This window comes from Globicephala melas, chromosome 9, assembly GCF_963455315.2.
Source record: "Globicephala melas chromosome 9, mGloMel1.2, whole genome shotgun sequence".
In the NCBI taxonomy this organism is placed as follows: domain Eukaryota; kingdom Metazoa; phylum Chordata; class Mammalia; order Artiodactyla; family Delphinidae; genus Globicephala; species Globicephala melas.
The window spans coordinates 90,578,367-90,599,248 of NC_083322.1; the positions used below are offsets into that span (position 1 = coordinate 90,578,367).

The following is a 20,882-nucleotide window of genomic DNA, read 5'->3' on the forward strand; positions in this document are numbered from 1 at the left end:
CTGGGCCTAAGACAAGGCTGTTGTGGAAAGACCAGACCTTTTCCCATGTCCCTGTATTAAACCTCACCTGCCAGACACACTCTGCGGTTCCACAGCAGCCTGGGAGCCTCAAAGCCAAGCCTTGTAGATGCCAGGGACCTGGGAGACAGTGGGGCAAGAGAGACACCCGTGGGTTTGCAAGCCTTGGTCTTGAGCTGTCCGTGCCATCTGCCATGACTCAGGCTCATCAGTCTCTCTCCTTGATCTCCCTCCACTTCTTCACTCTGAATGGCCAAAGTCTCATTCAGCAGCCTCAACTCTATTCTCTAAGTATCTGGAAACTTGGAGCCTATTAACTACTGCTGGGTGCTATATGATAAGGGAATAGAATAGAATATTAGAAAGTGTAGAGTAAAAGGCAATCATTTCTATTCCTTGACAAAGAGGTGCTTACTGGGGACAAGTAGCAACATAATACGTATGTGGATTGAGTCTGCTCAGTTGTTGATGGAAAACTTAAAAACTTTTCTATCCTGGGCAATGTGGGAGACAGAGTGTAAGACAGATGATTTTTCCCATCAAACCTGCTTTCCTTCTTTACTTTCAAAGAGCAGGCTCACGAATGTACACCTATACGACGCTGGCTGCTGACATGAACATGACTCTACAGCTTCTTCACGTGTGGAGTGGAGTGCCCACCTGGATGAGTCAAATGGAGACTCAGCCTCCAGAGCATAATAAGGAAGCAAAGTGAAGGGGAGCGAGCCCTCCACACCCAGCAGGTTCCTCAGGGACAGACGAGCAAGCACGCTGTTTCCTGATATTACCATTTAGGCTATGATTTCTCCAGGTATAAGGAGACTGTATCAAAATATTAGATGCATGAAATAAATTCTGGTATAGTGCAGCTCGTTCCATTTGTCTGACTCAACTATAAACCAAAGCATGATGTCACAACCCTTGAACATTTATGTTGGGAAAATAGGTATTGTATGTCCGCTTGAACTGTGGGTTCTTGGTTAATACACCATCATGAAGGCTGTTACCTTCAGGGAAATGCAAATATAATGGGGAGACAAAACTCACAGAAACAATACCTAATTATAACTATCATCAGACAGTACATTATTAAGCATGTCAATGATGAATGACTGGGGGGTGGTGGTGAGTAGAACTACATTCTGTTTATAGCATCTATTAGAAATATGGTGTAGATCTAACGTCAACATATCCCTCCCTTTTGTGATGAGGGGAACATTATGAATAATACAGGGGATTTTGAATTAGTGTATATTTCAGGGCTGAATTGATGGGTGTATGTCTGATGGGTAGGAGCTGGAGAAGGTAAGGGATGAAATAGATCTTGAAAAATGGGTAGGATTTTCAAAATCAGACACAGACGTAGAGAACAAATGTATGGATACCACGGGGGAAGGTGGGGGGAGGAATTGGGAGATTGGGATTGACACATATACACTATTGATACTATATATAAAACTAATGACAACATGCTGTATAGCATGGGGAACTCTACTTAATGCACTATGGTGACCTAAATGGAAAGGAAATCCAAAAAAAGAGGGGATATATGTATATGTATAGTTGATTCATTTTGCTGCACAGCAGAAACTAACATAACATTGTAAAGCGACTATACTCCAATAAAAATTAATTAAAAAAAAATTCAATTTACTACAGCATCAAAAGAGTAAAATACTTAGGAGTAAACTTAATCCATGTACGAGTGCAAGACTTTTACACTGAAACTTATAAAACAATGATGAAACTAAAGAAGACACTAATAAGTAGAAAGATATCCTATGTTCATGGACTGGAAAACTTAATACTGTTAAGATGACAATGCTACCCAAATTAATATAGAGATTCAATGCAATCTCTATAAAAATCCCAACAGTATTTTTTGCAGAAATGGAAAAACCCATACTAAAATTCATTATCAAATTTCAAGGGACTCAGAATAGCTAAAATAATCTTGAAAAAGAACAAAGTTGGAGTACTCTCACTTCTTGATTTCAAAACGTATTACAAAGTGACACTGGTCAAAACAGTGTGGTAGTGGCATAAGGAAAGACACATAAACAAATGGAATAGAACTGAGAACCTATAAATAAACTTTTACATCCATGGTCAGTTGGTGTTTGACAAAGGTGCCAAGGTCATTCAGTGAGAAGAGAACAGTCTCTTCAGTAAATAGTACTGGGAAAACTAGCTATCCTTTAAAATAATGAACTTGGACCACTGACCTTACACTATATACAAAAAAATAATTCAGAATGGATTAAAGACCTACATTTAAGAGCTAAAACTCTTACAAGAAAAAAACAGGGGAAAATCTGCAAGACCTTGGATTAGGCAATAGTTTCTTCAATATGACCCCAAAAGCACAGGCAACAAAGGAAAAAGATAAACTGGTCTTCATAAGAATTAAAACCTTCAGGGAAACAGGTTCCTTTCTTTTGGAGTGAGCTGACCTTGGCAGGGCACTATGGCCCCTAGGTACCCATGCCTGTGACCCTGCCTCTGCCTACACAGTCCAGACACAGGGGTGGGGATCTGGGCTCCTTGGGTGCTGAGAGTTGCATGGTGTGGGCAGCGCAGTTTGCAACCCGGTACCTGGCCGCGCGCATCCATGCCCTCTAGGCCTGTGTGGCCAGGTCCTACCCCTCCCCACCAAGGCAACTGCCTGGACAAGCAGGTCCTCACACTGTGCCTCTGATGGGGAGGCTGCAGAGGTCGTTCGAGCCAGAGCCCATATGGCCCTCCTGCCCATGTGGGATGCGGGGCCTCTCTCCAGACCTCTGCTTTTTCATCTGCTCTCTCTGCACTGGGCGCAAGAGGGACCTCTGATGTTTGACATCCTAAGCTGCCATCTCTGTTCTCGCCAGGTTGTTAGGCTGCAGTGGGTCCATCCAACTCCAAGGCTGACAAGACAGAAGTTAATCCTCTGGGATTCCTCTCAGGAAAGCTGGAGCACCGGACACGTGAACGAACTCCTTCCCTCCCCTGGAGTTAGGGGGTCTCTTTCTGGTTGTGTGGCACTCCTAAGGGTGCCTTAAGCCTGAGGTGGGAGGGTCTGCTTTCATGGTCACCTACAGTGCAGGGGCTTTTCACTTAGTTTCTGGATTTCTCACAAGGGAATCTGTCCATGAATATTTGCTGACCTGGTGAGTTTGGGGGGAAGGATGGTCTAGGGATTCCTACTCTGCCACCATCTTGCTGACATCACCTCTTGATCATTTGGTATTTATAATATATTACTCACTCCCAAACTCTAGTATTCCAGCACAGTTTTGAAAAGCACACCTGTGAATACCCATCTGTATTGGTAACTTATACAAAATCTAATTGCATGTGAATTATCCATAAGTATATTTCTCATTTTTTCCCTTTAGAATACATTTTTTTTCAAACTAGGGTAAATTAATTATTGGGTTTCTTTGGATTATGCAGAGAAATAAATAGAGTAAAAACCTTCACCTTCCTCACCCCTTCAAATTGAATACACTTATCTGATGCTTGACACGCCTGGTAGTATCGGGCATTCGTAATTTGACTGTGTTAAGTGACACACTGTCATTGCCTCAGGAGTGGTCCAGGACTTCAAAAGCATGAAAGCCAAAAACTCTTAATAACCAGCAGATGGCATGATTCACTCAGTTGTCTATGTGTATGCAGCTGTACGAAGATTTTAAAAGCAAGACGTAGGGAAAAGCTATTTCTTTCAGATTGTAGAATTAGCTTTCAGTAGTCAGAAAACTAACAATCAATGTCCAAAGAGATATTCAATTAAACTTTAGTTTGTGCCAGCGTTGGTCTTGAGGCAGCATGAGGCAGGCATTTGGGGGAGCCGGGGTTGGTGGTATCTGGGAATATCTTCTTGCCCCAGAGGAAGAAAGGTTAGAAAAGACTAGAAAGGTATCAAGGCTCCAGCTCAGTGATGTGATCTTGAATCTTAGCTGGACTTTAGGCAGAACACACATATCCTTGGCCACTGTGGCTGAGGCAGTTGAGGACTGCAAAATTGGTGGGCGTGCCTTGAAGCACTGCGCTGAGATTTGTAACCATGATGAGAAGCGCATGATGGTGGGGATATGGGTCCAAATACACGGACTGGCTCAGAAGGTAGGCAATGGTGTGCCTGTGCGGGAAGGAAGCACCACTATCCCAACAGCCAGAAAGAGCTGGGGATGAGTCTGCTCTTCATGAACTGTACCATACACAACAGTCTCCATCCTTCAGCACTGGCTCAGTCATGCACATTGACCCTGAAGCCAGAGCTTCTCTGATTGCCCTACTTGGCCCCTCTAGCCCCCTTCCAAGACAGGAGACCTGAAGCATTCTGGATTAGAGCCTAATACTTTCCAGGATCCCCTCCCTGGATCCTGTTCCCTGTAAGCAGATGCTCTGCAGAAAATGGACAGATTCCCTAAAATACGCTATGCTCTATTTTATGGCCCTCTTCCTGGAGTCTCTTGGCGCCCTTTCTTTTCACTGGAGTTAATCTGCTGCTATTGGGGACTTCCCTGGTGGTGCAGTGGTTAAGAATCTGCCTGCCAATGCAGGGGACACGGGTTCGATCCCTGGTCCGGGGATATCCCACATGCCACGGAGCAACTAAGCCCATGCACCACAACTACTGAGCCCGCAAGCTTCAACTACGGAAGCCTGCGCACTCTAGGGCCTGTGCTCCGCAACGAGAAGACAGCGCAATGAGAAGCCCGTGCACCTCAACGAAGAGTAGCCTCCGCTCGCCGCAACTAGAGAAAGCCCGCGTGCAGCAACGAAGACCCAATGCAACCAAAAAAAAAAAAATCTGCTGCTACTGATGCTTGCCTGTACTGTCCGAACTTGCTCACCCCTTGGAAGCTACTTTGGATGACCTCCAAAGCCAGTTTTTTTAAATGCTTTTCAGAAAGGAAGAAAGTTTACTAAGCAATGGTTCACGTGATTTTCAGCTGCTGAAATATCTCAATGACAATAAATATCTGAAGCCATTAGATGACTAAAAATGTTAATAAATTTTAAACACCCATCTGTTCGATTGAACAACAGCGTCTTAGATATCCCTTGATACCATAATGGAACTTTATTCATAGTACCATTTTTTGCTTTTGCTTTTAGACCTCATCCTATTATTCATGTTATTACAACTTTCTGAGACTTGGGATCAGCACTCTCGTTCTGAGTCTTCCCTCTCATCTAAATTTAATTGCTAATCAAGTATGTTCTTTTTCCCTCTAAAATATATCACTAATGTGATCCAAACTTGCCATTACAAAGTGGTTCTCATCTAGATATTACAGCTACAGGTTTTAGAATTATCTAGTTATGAAACTACTCTCATATAAATATTGCTACTAGATATATTAGACTTATGCATATACTGCCTGAAATTGTAAAGGCAAAATCACACACCACAGAGTTTCTTTCAAAACTTGCCTTTCAAAAAAAGGTTTCCTTACATTCTAGTAGAAAGAGACCTCTCTTAGGTATAATAGTAAATATTGTTAAGATCTGTAGGATAGGAAGGCAGAGCTGTCCCTGGAGACTAGGGACTCCCTGATGGCTGGCTTGGGTCCAAGTTCCCCAGTAGCCTTGCCAAACCTTCCTTAGACATTGAGGCAGTCTGGAGGGCTTCCTCCCCAGCTTTCCGTCCCTCTTCCCTCTCTGTCATGGTTCTCCCAGCCCTGTTCACCTCCTGCCTCACTCTCCCTCACAGGTGTTTCCTCTAATAGGGTCCACATTTCGTTTAATTCCATTTTGGTGCCTGCTTCTCTGAGCACCCAGACTAACACACATGTAAGCAATAAAATAGTTTTCATGTCTGCATGTCTACCTGGCTTAAATCCATACTATTGATACATTCAATCTCTCTCTCTCTCTTTCATAATGTTTGTAGTATCTTCTAATTATAAAAGCAACACATGTTCATTAGACAAAATACAAGAAAGCATTTATGGCTTGTATTCTTTTGTGCCTCATTTTTCTTCCTGATCCTGAGAACCCAATAACAGTGGAAAATTATTTGGGTCATAAAAATCTGTCCTCCCCTGGCATGCCTTGGGAGCCACATTCGAAAGTCCATCCTCACAAGTTATTGACAAAATAAACTAGTCATTCATTCCCCAGCTGCCTGGAGTGTGGAGAATGTTGCCAGCAGAGGGCTCATAGATGAAGAGAGACATCTAGTTCCCAGCTAAAATTTATAAAAGTTACGAGAAGGAGAAGATAATTTTAGTTAAGGAGCTGGAAAATCAGCACTTTGATACACCTATGGGCCAAGCATCCTGGAGGGTTACTGACAATAAGATCAAGAACTTTCCTTGCTGGGCATACTCCTTGGCCCAGCAATGCCACTTAAATGAACTTATCCCCCAGAACTAATTAAGGATGTACACAGATATTAGCTACCAAGCTGTTTATTCAGTTATTCAGTACATTCAGTTAAGAAACAACCTAAATCCCTAATTACATGAGGGTCTGTTGAGTAATGCTCACCACGGAATACCTCGTGGCCATTATAATAAATAAGCTGGCCTGGGCTTTATTGACATGAGAGCTACTTCATATAAAGGGCCGACTGACGGTTATGAAACAGTATGTATAATAGGCTTCTAATTTTTTTTTTATCATTATATAAACGCATAGAGGGAGATGGTGGACTGCGAGAGAAGTGACCGTCAGGAAGAGGGGAATTTGGACACAGACACCCGGACGAGCGCCACGTGACCGCTGAGGCACAGACGGGAGTTACCCTGCCTGAAGCCGAGGAATGCCCGGCATTGCTAGCAACCAGCAGAAGCCAGGGGGAAAGTATTTGGTAACCAAACTGATGGAATTTGAAAGAACTGGGAGTTTTCTGAAGAAGGTGTCTTCATCAAGAGGACAGGGTGGTGGAATCGAAATACCGTGGGCTCGCCCCCCTCTCACGAGCCACTCGAATCGCAACTAACTGCCGAACAATCATTGATAGCAAAGATTGGAACCTACCAAAAATGATATGCTACATCCAAAGACACAAAGAAGAAACCCAACGAGATGGCAGGAGGGGCGCACTCGCGATATAATCAAATCCCATACCCCCAGGTGGGCGACCCACAAACTGGAGAACAATTATATCGCAGAAGCTCTCCCACAGGAGTGAGAGCTCTGAGCCCCATGCCAGGCTCCCCAGCCTGGGGGTCTGGCCTCGGGAGGAGGCGCCCCCAGAGCATTTGGCTTTGAAGGCCATTGGGGCTTGAGTGCAGGAGCCACGCAGGGCCGGGGGGAACAGAGACTCCTCCACTCGCGGAGGGCGCACACAAGGTTTCACGTGCACCGGGACCCAGGGCAAAGCAAAGCCTGGGCCAGACCTACCTGCGGGTCCTGGAGGGTCTCCGGGGGAGGCGGGGGTCGGCTGTGGCTCACTGTGGGAGCGAAGGCACTGGAGGCGCAGGTCCTGGGGGAATAGTCCTCCGCGTGAGCGCTCCTGGAGGCGGCCATTTTGGTTTGGGTTTTTTTTTTTTTGGCCCTGCCGTGCTGCATGTGGGATCTTAGTTCCCTGACCAGGACCCGCACCCCCTGCGTTGGAAGAGCAGAGTCTGAATCACTGGACTACCAGGGAAGTCCCTGGAGGATACCATGGGGGCACCAAGAGCCGGCCCTGGCAGGTTCCAGGGCTAGGGCGCCTCAGGCCAAACAAGCAACAGGGCGGGAACGCAGCCCCACCCATCAGCGGACAGGCTGAGCCCACACCCACCTCTAGGCATGGCCCTGCCCACCAGAGGGCCAAGACCCACCGGTGGGCGGGCACCGCCCCACCCACCAGGAAGTCTGCGCAAGCCACTTAGACTAGCAGGCGGCAGACACCAGAAGCGAAGAAGCCACGATCCAGCAGCCTGCGGAATCGAGTCTGAAAACGCAGATCGGAACCTACCCTGGGACCAGCTGGTCCGTGAACCTTGGGCGACAAGAGGGGAGTGTACTTGCTGGGACACATAGGACGTCCCCGACAGAGGGCCACTTCTCCAAGGTCAAGAAACGTAACTAACCTTCCACATATATAAAAATATAAATAGAAATTTAGACAAAATGAGAGGAATATGTTCCAAAGGAACAAGATAAAACCCCAGAAGAACAACTAAGTGACGTGGAGATAGGCAATCTACCCGAGAAAGAGTTCAGAGTAACAATCGTAAAGATGATACAAGAGGGAGGAGATATGGGAACATATGTATATATATAACTGATTCATTTTGTTGTAAAGCAGAAACTAACACACCATTGTAAAGCAATTATACTCCAATAAAGATGTTAAAAAATAAAAAAAAAAAGATGATACAAGAACTCGGGAAAAGAATGGACGTACAGAGCGAGTATTTATATAAATGCAGAGGAAACACCTGGAAAATTATATATCAGAATACTAACAGTGATTATCTCTGCAGAGTGGTGAGTGGGATTAGGTAGGATTTTAATTCCATTATTTTTTTATTTTATGTATTTATTGAATGCTTTATAGAAAATACATATTTACTGTATCATTGAAAGACCAACAAAAGTATTTTTAAAAATAAATGCCTCTAGTTGTCCTCAATTATGAAACTTGTTGATGAACATATTGCAAAATTGTTATTTTTTTCTGATTAAAGTAACCCAACTCTCGAATAATACCTATTTCGGAGATAGTACCACAGCCTTCCTCTCCATATATTTATATTTACCTCTCATATGTATCTAGGTGGAGAAAATATTTTAAGGGAGAAAAATAAATTCGTGGCTCTCACACAAAAGCCACTTCCACACTTGTTATATTACTTTCAGTGTGGGCTGCTGTTCATTTTCAACTTTTTTATAATAAATATCCAAACAGTGGCCTCGATCCTTTATCAATTAATCAAACTAATAAATGTGTCTAATTACGTTTTTGTGTGATATGCAGTATATGATTTCAGTTAAATATTCAAAGGAAACAGTGTTTAAGTTTGTAAAGTCATCTCCAAACTCTTATTATGTCGTTTTGCACTTTAAAAAAAAAGTTTTACAGAAGCGTTTTTTCTTCATTTCCACTGAGAGCTGTAACTCGCCTCCCCGCGCCCCCCTCCCCAGACTCCTACTATGCTAAGGAGGTAAGCTAGGGTACCAATGCCTTTTCATGGCCTTTCCTAGGTTTCTTTAATTTAGATGCTATGCCAAACACCTGTCTGGCTTTCCTTAAGGGCCAAAGCGGAGTATTTTATTGATACCCCTGTGTGGGTGGATCTATTGGATTCCTTCAATTCTGCTGCCCTGGGGTAGCGATGCAGGTGAAGTTACACTTTCAGGAGGAGATGGGTGCCCTTGCCAGCATCCTCATTAACGCTATTTCTCCATTTTCCCCTGGCTTACCCACACACCTCACTTCTGTGTCCTAATGGTTACAGAGATGAAATTAAAAAATCATGTGTGAATGCAACCTGTAACTTACCCCTTCTCTGAGAAGCAGGGACAATGGTACATCTAAAGGAGATTTTACTCTTAAGCTTTCAGATTGCTCCTCTACATTCTTGAATGCTGGATGAACAAGTGATTACAGTTGCTTTTTCCAAGTGCAGAGCTGGTGTGTGGCAAGGCTGCCATAGCAGGCTGGGGACCAGGGGCTTTGGATTCCGACCCTGCCACCTCAGACCCAAGGCACCCTTGGGAGCACCAGCAATCAGCAGAGAGACTGGGCATCAAGATACCTGGGACGTCCTGGGAAGAGATGAGCACCACACCCACGTGTGTGAGATGCTTGGGGTTGACTGATTGGTACCTAAATCATAAGAGGAGAAACAAACAGTTTCTGGTGCTACTTAAAGGGAACTGATAAACATTGTGCATATAAAATCAGAGCATCTCCACCATGGCATGGTAACTAGAAAACAAGGATCCAGACTTTGTCTGTCTGCCTTTCCCTTTTATTTATTTAACAATACTATTGTTTTCGTTTTTAGAGCTTCTAGCTAAAAACAGAGCAGAAAGACTTCTTCGTAAAAACAAAGAACCAAAAACCAAACTCATTACAATTTTCCATATCCTACTTTTCTAGATTGTTCAAAAATCCCCTTTCATCACAAAAATTCTTCTGCTAACAGTAAACACATAAGATCTTTTAGACATTCATTCCTCTTGATTTCCTCCTTAGAAGCATTACATTTTCAATCACATTTTTAAAAATCGCTAACATCCTAACAACCAACTGAAATAAAACATATCGTTAAAAAAAATTGGGTGTTTTGTTTGTAGTACGGCATTTACTTTACAATGCACATATTAGGTCAAATTGTAAGAACAAAAGCATCTTTCCCCACGTGGAGCTCCCGCAGAGTATGCACATGGTTTATTCTCAACTCAATAAGCTCTTTCGACCAGCTTTCATATACCTTCCATACCAAAAGGCATACCTACCACTATGGCTTGTAGTGACTTAAAAAGAAAAATTGAAGCATATCATTAAGAAAAATGCTGCAAGACGTGTCTATGAAAAGGACTGCAGTTGTCAAGGCAAGGGGTGTACGGCCTTCTACAGGCTGCGTGGGTAATGCCTGGCCTCACCCTGAGAGGAAGTCCCCATTTTGGAAAGCAGTTAGCTCACACTCGTTTTGGGTTTGTTCTCTTTGGAGCACTCCTAGCTTTAATGTTCTTCTTGGGGCTGGCTGGTTTGGGGGCAGGCGGCTTGCCCTTGGGTTTCGGGGCGTTACTGCGGCTGGTGCGCCCCGCTGTGCGCTTCTTGTCCTGGATTGTCCTCTGTTGTTCCTGCAGCCTCTCTTCCCACTGCTGGGAGGCAACGTGTACACATGACTGTCAAGTACATCTCACCCCTTTATGCTCTTAAACTAATATCCAAAATAATGCAGACTTCCACTGTAATATATTTATCAAGACATCCAAGATTATAATAGCTACTCTACCCTACGATGGTGAGCATGTATCCTGTACCAGATGCTTTGGAAACCGCTGAGTATATGGTGACATCTTGACAAGCAATCATTTCGTTGAAACAACAGCCCTTCTAGATGGACACCATTGTCGTGACCCGGAAACAAGCACAGTGATATTATTTGCAGAAAGTCACACAGCCGACAAATGTCAGAGCTGGAATTCAAATTCACCAGTCTGACTCCAGAGCCCAAGGCCCTAGCTCATGCAACTTTTCCCATAGGCCCTCTCATGCAACTTTCCTATACAGCGAAGCCTTCTAAAAAACGTTTTACCAAGGCTAAAAGCAGAAATTTTTCCAGCTACACTAGAAAGTCAGGGTTTCTTATCACACTTATGGGTTCACCTAACTCTCTTACATCCAAAGGAAGGTAGAAGCTCCACCCACAACCAGTAATCCACTCAAGTGTTAGCTACCCAGAGCCAATGAGAAATGAGTCATTCTAGATATTCAAGTCTCCTTGATAGAAAAGGATTTACTCTTTAAATATGAAAATGTGTAAGAAAAAAATGAAAAAGTGAGTCCACTTGAATAGACATTACTTTTCATTATAACACATAAGTCCCTACTTTGTTAGAGTATATTTCAATTAGCAAAATATTTGAACATGACCATAGGCCAGGCAGGGGAAATACAGTGAAATGAAAAACACGGTCCCCACCCTCCTAGGGCACAACTCTAGTCTGTTCTAAAATAATAAACTGTATGTTGTTACTGTATGTTGTTATTACATGATTATATTTTCATATTCTTAAGTTGGAGTATTTGCTGTCAACGTGAATGACCCAAACAGCTATGATTCTTGAAAGCTTTCTTTCCTCTCAACAATGTCAGGTTTTTATGGTAGCCTTGCTTTCTAGATCAAGTCATCTAATCTACTGCAGTTTGGGGAACCAGATAACCAATCTTGCTAGAATTTTCTGTCCAGTAAGACCAAGCGTGCTCCTGAGCAGCTCATGAATGTTTAGCTCAGATGCAAGAGCAGTGTTTGGGTCTGTTATTCAGAAATGCACTCAGTAGGAGAGGCTGTGTTGAAACTACCTTCTCCAAAAATCAGTATTAATATACACTCTCCCCTTGTCCAGGACTTTTTATTCCTGCAAAGTAAGAGAACACAGGCAGTAGCAGTATCTTTTGTGAATGTGGAAACACAAATTCTCCTGCATATATCTAAATATATTTCCAGGAGAAGGGATGCTTTAAAAATTCCATCCCAATGACCTGATTTATTTAGTTCTGGAATGATTTCACATGTCTGGGCAAAAAATTATTCTAACTCCTCTGAGTTGCCAATATTTCTATGATGTTGCTACTAAAATTATGGGTCTGGCCACAAAAGTATTACTCTGTGTATGTGATTTATTTTGACAAAAGTCTTAAAATTATTTTAAATACAGGGAAAGATTCTGCTTTATAGAGTGATAGGGTGATTTTTAAAACTAGGTATTCACACCCCTACATGTATATGTCTGTATTAATCCCACTGGATATTAATTCTGTTCAAGTATTTGACTGTTTGCTAAAACAACCAAAAAACGAATTTAATCTGGAAATAACCAGTAGATCAGTATTGAATGCAACCAAATCACCTTTGAAGCTAAAGAGAATTTACGGTAGACACTCCAAGTGAGAAAAATTATTCTCTCAACTACCTATTCAAAAGAAGACAAATACTGCTGCTATTGTCGGCTCCTATGATAGCCTGGAGCTGAAAGAATGTGAAGAATTCCCAAATTCTATAGAATTTCTTTACATGCATTCAAATCCATATTCCTAGTATTGCTAATTATACTTACTATGGATCTTTTACTAAGTTGATCTCTCCATTTTTCAACTAAACAATTTTCAAGAAGCATCATCCTGAAAAAAAGGAATTTATCTTAATAAGCAATACTTATTATGAAAGTAAGAAGTTCAAAAATACAAAAAATTGTAAAAAACAAAATTCTTCACTAACTGTTAACCCCACAATTCCCCATTTATATTTTATTGATATTTCATTTCATTCTTCCTTGTACCTATATATATTTTTAGGTCACACTGTATATTTAGATCACACTGTATATTTCCTTTTAGCATTGTATGCATTTTCTGATATAATTGAATAATTCAAAAAATATAACTTTCATAACCATATAAATTATAACTATGGATAGCCATAATATATTTAACTATTTCTCCACTATCGAACCTCCTCTTCTGCTTAGCTATTATTATTAGCATTGCATTGAATATCGCTAGTGTGCACTGGCTAGTTATATCCTTAAGATAGATTTCCGAATGTAGAAATCTGGGTCAGAGTATGTATTTTTTTCTTAAGGTTTTCAATGCATAGTGCTAAGTTATTTTCAAAATGGCTGAACTTTCATTTAATTCACCAACACTAAGACTAGGTAAAAATGGAATCTTGTTTTTATTTGGGCTGCAGAATTAGGAGATAAATATTTTAATGTTTATTTACTACTTGTACTTCTGCAACTTTGTATAGATTTACAGATGTACACGTATTTCTATATTGTAGTCTTAATGTTTTAAATATTCATTTATATGAACTTTTTATAGAGTAAGATTACTATTCTTTTGTCATACCTGTTGCAAGTACTCTTTGTCTTTCTCTTTTTGATTTTTATGTACACAATAGTGTCATCAAATATGTGCATTGACATTTTCCCTCGTAATTTCTTACATTACTTTTATGTTTACAAACCACTTTGCTTTTCAGATAGCATACATTTATTTACCGACCTTTATCCTTTTTGATTAGGTTTTTAAACTAGTTACCTCTTTAACCCATTTGAAATTTATTTTAGAGTACAAAGTGAAAATGCATACTATTTTTCCAAGTAAAGCTATTTGCAACATTTAGTAAATAATAGTTTCATTTCTATTGATTTGCCATATTTCCTTCATGATACAAGTTCTTGTATGAATTATAATCTGTTGCAAGACTTTTTCCTCTGCTCTATTTATCTACACATCTACTGTTGCTCCGCATGGTTTGAACTAGCTTTATCCTACTCTTGTTGTCTCATAAGGCACATTTCCTCTCATCCCTCTTATTTTCAGAACCTCCTTTACATGCCCTTACCAGTTTATTCTTCCAAATGATCATTAGCATTATTTGTGAAGACATAAATCTCAATCATCCAGAAAATTTTTACTAGGATTTTGATCAGAATTACACTGTCTATAAATTAATGGGAAAATGACACGAAGGCTGTTATTTAACTCATGTATAATCCATTCACCTGTGCAGAGACCCGGCACATCCCCAGAACTGCTTCTAGTACTGGAGCGGATGCAAAAGTCATACAAGAGACCAGCCCAGAAATATTCATTCAACATTCATTCACTCAATGTCTTTAGAAAGACAAGATATAAGCCGCAAAACAGCTTTAAAACCAAGAACGCAAGGAATTTTGAAGAGAGTACTAAGTACTGATAGACTCCAGAACAAGAAAGCATTCAAGTGAAGTCAGTTTCAAAAGGTGTTTTTTTTTGTTTTTGTTTTTTTCAGAAATAGAATCTTGAGCTGTATCCAGAAGAAACAGGTGAGCATTATTAATGGCAGAGAATCAAAGGGAAGACTTTTTATATAAAGATTAGTAGTTCTGCTGGAGAAATAGATTGCAGCAAGTTATGGGACTCAGTCTGGAACCTGCACTGAAGTGTTTGATTTTTATATTTTAAGGACTTGTTATATTATAAGGATAAATAAAAAGATGCTAAGGAAAGATGTGTGGGGAGACACCTTCAGCTAGAGATACGCGTATAATAGATGTGTGTGAGTGTGCACGTGTGTGTACGTGTGTGTGTATGTAACACTCCAACCAACAAATGTTGTAAATTCAGTGTAAAGAAAATGTGTGGAAGTATAGTCTCAAATGGCCATTTTCCTTTGATTTGTAAGTTATTAAAGAGACCTTAAGAAAATTCAGTATTTGCCACACTAAGATTGATTTGAAAAGAATTGGTTTTACTCAAAGTAATATATTTGTCTATAAGTTTTTAAAATCAGGTAATGAATTCTGAAATTGATTTTTAAAGAGTCCACTCAAATATATTTCCATTTTTCCTTAATTCTATGAAGAATTAATCGATATTTAGGAGATACGATATCCTAACCAAGGCATCTATTCAAACTGATTTTTCAAAAAGCTAGAGCCGTTTTTTTTTCTTCCTTTTTAAACCACGATTAAGTGGAATTTTATGTTTTTCCTAGGCAGTGTGTAATTTTTTTCTGCCCGTCTGTGCCTACCGTGAGCGCCACTCATAACACATGATGAGAACATCTTGGTGGGGCAGGATGTGAGGACACTGGCAGGATGAATTCGTAATGAGTGGGACTTGAGTTCGAGGGATGGGTGATGAGGACTTGAAGATCTCTTTCACATCCACTACTGTAGTTACTTCATTACAGCCACTCCTCTGCACAGCTTTTATTTTGGCATGAATGACTGCAATTGAAAAATCGATATGTGTTATTGAAGCTTTGCAGAAAAATATGGATGGTTTATTCCTGCCAACTCCTGAGTCTCTCTTAAAGAATCACTCCTGTAATTATGGTCATGTCCAAGCTGCCCGAATGCAGGCAAAAAAGCCCACACAATCGTGTGCTAAATGTAAGGCCTCGCATATTGTCAACAATGTCTTAAAATTTCTGAATCATGCTGCAAGACGGAAAAGTAAATTCACAAGCAGGCTTAGTGTGGGATCTGTCTTTGGGTCAGTGACTGCTCCACAATGGACCACAGATAGGGTTTGAATAGAGAATCCCATGGATCCTTCTCAGCCCTAAAATTCTATAATTCTATGATTAGGGGTTTTTGGGGGGCCAGAAACATATCAGGAAATTTAGTTACATAGAATGTCGATAAAATTTTATAGAAACAATACTTGCTTCTACTCTGTCATGTAATGATTTGAAGTGAGAATCATATATTCTCAGATTCAGAAGCCACCTGAAAGTTTGTATGGTTCAATCACCCATCTGCTGCTTGAACTCGCTCTGCTCCAGAGGAAGTTATTACAGTCATAACATTTTTGCACCGGAAGGAGTCTCTGAAGACTACTGTTCTCAATCCTTTAATTTCCCAAACTGCCCAAGCAGGGTCCATGGTGGGTAGAGGTAGAACTGTTATTACAGATGGCTGGTAATATCACTGTCTCTGATCCTGCTTTCAATTCTGACTCTTTTGGTCCCTTGCTATTACTGCCTGCAGTGGAGTTGTAATCAGCCGAGGGTGGCTCTGTCTTGGATTCCATCCTAGGAAGGTGGTTTATGAAGGAGCTAAAGAATGTAAATAGAAAATAGTTTCATTATCAAAGTGGTTCTGAAGCAATGATTCCCCAGAGAACAGCATGACAGTGAAACTCAGACTGGACAACTAAGTAACTAAGGCTGGATAGTGTCAGATGAGGGACTTTGTGGATCAGATTACGATGATATCTACATAGAACAGGTTTAAAATAACAACAACAAAAAGCTACTAGAAAAGATAGTGTACTTTTTTTTTGGTTGAATTATGCACTTCGGCTATGTGTGATTTGAAAATCCGACAACCTAAATAAGAGGTTATTTTTTCAGACTTTTATAGTGCCATGGTCTTCCTGCTTTTATGTGGGTTGTATAATATAAAGGTTCTTATGATATAAAATTTCAGTTTGAAATATGGAAAGCTGAGTTAGCAAATAAAATGAACAGTTTTCCCCAGTTTCTGTTATTTCAGTAGAAATAATTTAAGAAATGCAAAAAAAAAAAAAAAACCCAGAAAATAGCCCAAAAAGATATTTTAAAGGAACACATTTTTAATTAAATTTACTTTCAAATGATGATAGCAGAATTAAATTTGCTGAAAACATTCAAAGTAGCATGATTGACTTATTCTCTGAAGAAAGTGCTGTCTGAGTCTTTCTAATAAGAGAAGAGGGCATTTAAGCTATGCCGATACTTACAGCCACAGGGTCTTGTGATTAACATATTCCCACAATTTCTTTAAGGTGTTTAATATTTGTAGCTGTTTATAGGTAAAAAGATACATGTGCAGATCTTAATTCCTGGGTCTCTGGGCCTCAGGTCAAATCCGTGGATCGTCACCCATCCTTCCTGCAGCAGTGAAATCCTGAGAAAAGTGAGGTGCTCTCCCGGCTGACAGCACTTCTCACCAGGACGTGTAGGATGAGGAATCACACTAATTCACACCACCGTTCTCACCTGGGTGCTTTACCCAGAAAAGCAAGACGTTTTTACAGTTGTTATTGTGCCACCTAGAGCCCACATGATTAACTAGAAAAATCCCTCTTCGTCACTTCATGACTAGCAGACCTGGCTTTGTCATGTGCCAAGTCCCCAACCCAATGGTTTCAGCAGATGATTTACCGTAACTGTAGTTTTTGCTCAGGTACGTCGCCAGGGTCGGCTTCACCTTTTTGCACTTGCACCGGTCTAAAGAAGACAAAAGAGAGACCAAAAATTGAAAAAAAAGATTCAGAAATCACTCTGGGGGGAAGAAAGAGAGGGAGCCTTGAGGACAAAGAACTCACCAGGGCTTAGGCGTTTACAGTCAATGTCAAGAGGCCTTTCCTGTACCATCATGTCTGGAGTGATGTCTATCCACTTAACGTCTGAAACACACACAGGGCCACATGGGTGTGGTCAGTGATTTGGTCTGTTCACCCAGCTGGAATAAGGAATCATCTGGAGACACTGACAACACAGCAGTGCACACACACACACACACACACACACACACACACATCCTAAATGGTAAAAATTGTATGTGATTGTCAACTACTTCTTTCATATAGACTCTCTGGGCTTAGGAAAGAAGACTTTTGTCTGGGACTGCTTATCCAGAACAAATTGATGTGAAGGCACGTCCATTTAAACTGGCTGATAACATACAGTCAACCTGGATAAATTACATCCTTCCGCCCCAAACCTATTTTAAAATGTTGATTTTTCAAGTTGACAGTTTACACTAATCAGAATAACCCAAATATTTCCAAATCCCCACCTCACATTTTGCAGAAACAGTCCATAGCTACCCCAAACAAGCATAGCCCTGTATCATTTCTCTAATTTAAGCAATGAATATGTTTTTTCTAAAACTCTGAATTAGAGAGGAGTTTCGATTTTTCCTCTTCATTTTACTTCTTCTCCTCCACGTTTTGGGCAATGCTCTGAGGTATAACTTCAGAGACTACACTAAAGCAACACCATAGTTTCTTTAAATGTGCAGCAACCTGGGTTAGGCATAAAAGGAGGCAAAAATATACTTAGGTTTTATTTCAAGAAGTGGATTTAAACCTGCTCCTTCTTCCTAGAAAAGCAGGAAAAAAGACCAAAGAGAAAAGAAGGAAGTGGTGGTTGAGCTCGAGTTGACTAAGATGCCACAGAGGTTGGCCCTGGGTCAAAGACTATGAAACAGATGTCACAGTTTTCCAGGGCAACTAAATTTACAAACTGCACTCCTGGTGGGGAGTGAGAACTAGTACTGTTTTTTCAGAAGAGCTTTCAAGAGCTAACATTAAATGAAGAATCCTGGTGGGAATATTTTAATAATTAAATGATAACACGTGAAGTACTTAAAGCTGGCTCAGATCCACCTTAAACCCTATACGCTTGTTTGCTACTGCTACTATCTTATTTTATTACTATAAAGGAAAATGTCCCCAATGGTCCCCTATCTAAGCAAAATCGCCCGCCCCTCCTTATGGGACATGGTGCTCCTTAGCTCCCAAAACTCCAGTAGAGAAAGCAGACTTTTCCCGAAATCAAGTCACAGCCCTTCCCACCTCCTCCAGCTCTCCTAAGTAGAATGGGGGGCTGCTCGACCACCCGTTGGCAGCTGTAGGTGTGGCCGTCGGGTTCTCACGTGGCAGCGACAGCCCAGGGTGCCTCGTCACCCCCCTCGGTCCTTCCCTGGGCCTCACCCTCCGGGAGGTCAGTGACGATGGCCTCGGGCGAGATGCACACGCCCCGGTCGTAGACAGGCAGCTCGTCGCAGGCCAGGCTCTCGGGCCAGCTGTGGTTGTACATCTTCATGAGGGGCTCGCAGTCGTCACGCGCGCGCTGGCACACCGACTTGCACGGCTTGATGGGGTCGTGCAGGAACTCCAGGGTGCAGATGGGCGCGTACATGGCGCAGAGGAAGAAGCGCAGCACGGCGCTGCAGTTCACGTCCACCAGCTCCTCGTACTGCTCGATGGCCAGGATGGCGTTCTCCTGCGTGCTGTGGTGCAGGTGGTTGGGCATCCGCGTGATGTTCCAGGGCATGTGCCGGCACATGGGGATGCGCACCGCCTCGCACGGCGCGCCGCGCACGCCCAGCGCCAGGCGCAGCCACAGGCAGAGCGCGGTCAGGATGGAGAGGAGCATGGCACTGCTCTCCCGCGCCTCCACCCCGACAGGCAGAACGGGCCCTTCTCTCCCCGTCCCCCTAGGCTTTCTCTCTCCCTTCCCGAAGGAGGAAGTCCTTTAGGGCACAGGGGATGTGCTCGTCCCAAACTCCCGTGGGCAGCAACGCTGGGCCGCGGGGGCCGGCTGGGAGTATACGCCGTCCGACGCGCACAGCACGAGTAGCACCAGCCCTCAGCCTCCGGGGCGTGAACCCGCCCTGGTAGCTCCAGCCCCCGGCCCGGCAGCTCCGAGCGCAGCCAGTCCCGGCCATTGCGGGACCTATTTATCCCGACACCTCCCCTGACGTGGGCTCGGGAACGCTCCCTTGGCAGCTGCAGGCGCGGCGCGGGCTCCCCCTCGGCCGCCCCACCCTCGGCCCTCTCTTGCAGAAGTGGTGACATCATCTCCTCCGGGCCGCAGCCCAGGGCTGGAATCCTGCATTCCCCCAAAGTCCGTCCTTTTTAGTCTGGCCAGTCCTTTTTCTCCAGACCAAGAAAAAGAGCCTCTGGCAGTCGTTTTGGACACCGGATCCAAGAAGGTGCAAGAGAGGATTTCAAGAGAGGGAGGGACCGCCTTTCCAGTCAAAGCTGAACTTTGCGCCCTCTGCCTTATGGGTTCCCCAACTGTAGAGTTGGAGGGAAATGGGAACTTCTGCTGCTCTTTAACTCGGAAACATACTTGCCTTCTCCAGTAGGGGGCATGAGAAGCGCTGAGCGGTGAGACTATTGTGCGGGACGGGGAGAGTGCAGCTGCAAAGGGAAGGACGCCCCCCTCCCAGCCGCGAGTTGTATGGAATTTGTTTTTGTTGTTACTATTGTGGCTAGTAGACGTTACTTTGGGCTCAAGTTTTTCCAGAATGGCCTCTGATCTGTACCTGCTCCAGGAACAGAACTGCCTGAAGGTGTAACAGCATCTTCCAGTTTGAGAACGTCTTCCATCCACCAACATCCCCTTTTCCTTCTCCTGACTCCCTATTCTTCTTTCCAACGTGAATGAAAGCAGAAAACATAGAAGACTTTGGATACCACAATTTGAAAGATTTTTTTTTCCCTCCTTCATGCCAAGTGATTTCCAACCCAGCAGTCTAACATCTTGATTTTTGATTTGCTTGGAAACTGTTATTTAAATGAAGTAAGAAGCTGTGTACCATGGAGAACAATGATGTATGTTTTGTTTTCTCTTTTATTTTTATTAGAAAGAGGTAGTAGAATCCACTGCTGGCTCAGCTATCCACAGAAAAGGGAGGCTTTATTGTTCCAAGTGTACATCAATCTTCAGGCAGTAAGATTTCTGGTATATGATATTTTCTTAGGGCATTAGAATATGAAAACATGTTATCTGAATGTTAATCTTTAAAAACATGATTTAACTGGAAATCTGAACTTGAGGCAGACAGATTTTTTTGTCTCTAAAGCTTAGATCCACAAAGTTAGTTTAGTTTTGACCCTGATCAGGACTGAGGATTAAAATAGCCCAGGAAAGGAAAAGCACAACTGACATTTACTGAGCATGTACAATGGGCTCGGGGTAGTGCTAAGTGCT

The 20,882-nt window shown here is 42.4% G+C and overlaps 2 protein-coding genes across 3 annotated transcripts in view; both read right to left on the reverse strand.

The window, feature by feature from the left end:
• Nucleotides 1-7,700, reverse strand: part of PNPLA8 (patatin like phospholipase domain containing 8) — a 134,597-nt gene extending 126,897 nt beyond the window's left edge. For both annotated transcript variants that reach the window (XM_030871147.3, XM_030871146.2), the window contains exon 1: nucleotides 7,357-7,700. The gene's annotated coding sequence lies outside the window, so the exon portion shown is untranslated. The remainder of the gene's footprint in view (nucleotides 1-7,356) is intronic.
• Nucleotides 7,701-9,909: 2,209 nt separating this feature from the next.
• On the reverse strand, nucleotides 9,910-19,598 carry SFRP4 (secreted frizzled related protein 4). The gene is made up of 6 exons (XM_030871151.3): nucleotides 18,875-19,598; nucleotides 17,483-17,563; nucleotides 17,319-17,384; nucleotides 15,198-15,396; nucleotides 12,736-12,799; nucleotides 9,910-10,776 (listed from the first exon to the last, which is right to left on the reverse strand). The coding sequence occupies exons 1-6, from the start codon at nucleotides 19,317-19,319 to the stop codon at nucleotides 10,591-10,593; spliced, it is 1,041 nt and encodes a 346-aa protein (XP_030727011.1). The 5' UTR covers nucleotides 19,320-19,598; the 3' UTR covers nucleotides 9,910-10,590.
• Nucleotides 19,599-20,882: the final 1,284 nt, after the last annotated feature.

What these genes read in the sequence shown, in the direction of transcription:
- SFRP4 (XM_030871151.3), bottom strand. Translation starts at nt 19,319, where the DNA reads ATGCTCCTCTCCATCCTGACCGCGCTCTGCCTGTGGCTGCGCCTGGCG. An exon ending in CGTCACTGACCTCCCGGAGG is followed by an intron (nt 17,564 to 18,874) that starts GTGAGGCCCAGG and finishes TGTGTGTTTCAG; the next exon opens with ACGTTAAGTGGATAGACATC. An exon ending in AACTTAGTAAAAGATCCATA is followed by an intron (nt 10,777 to 12,735) that starts GTAAGTATAATT and finishes GTTGCCTCCCAG; the next exon opens with CAGTGGGAAGAGAGGCTGCA.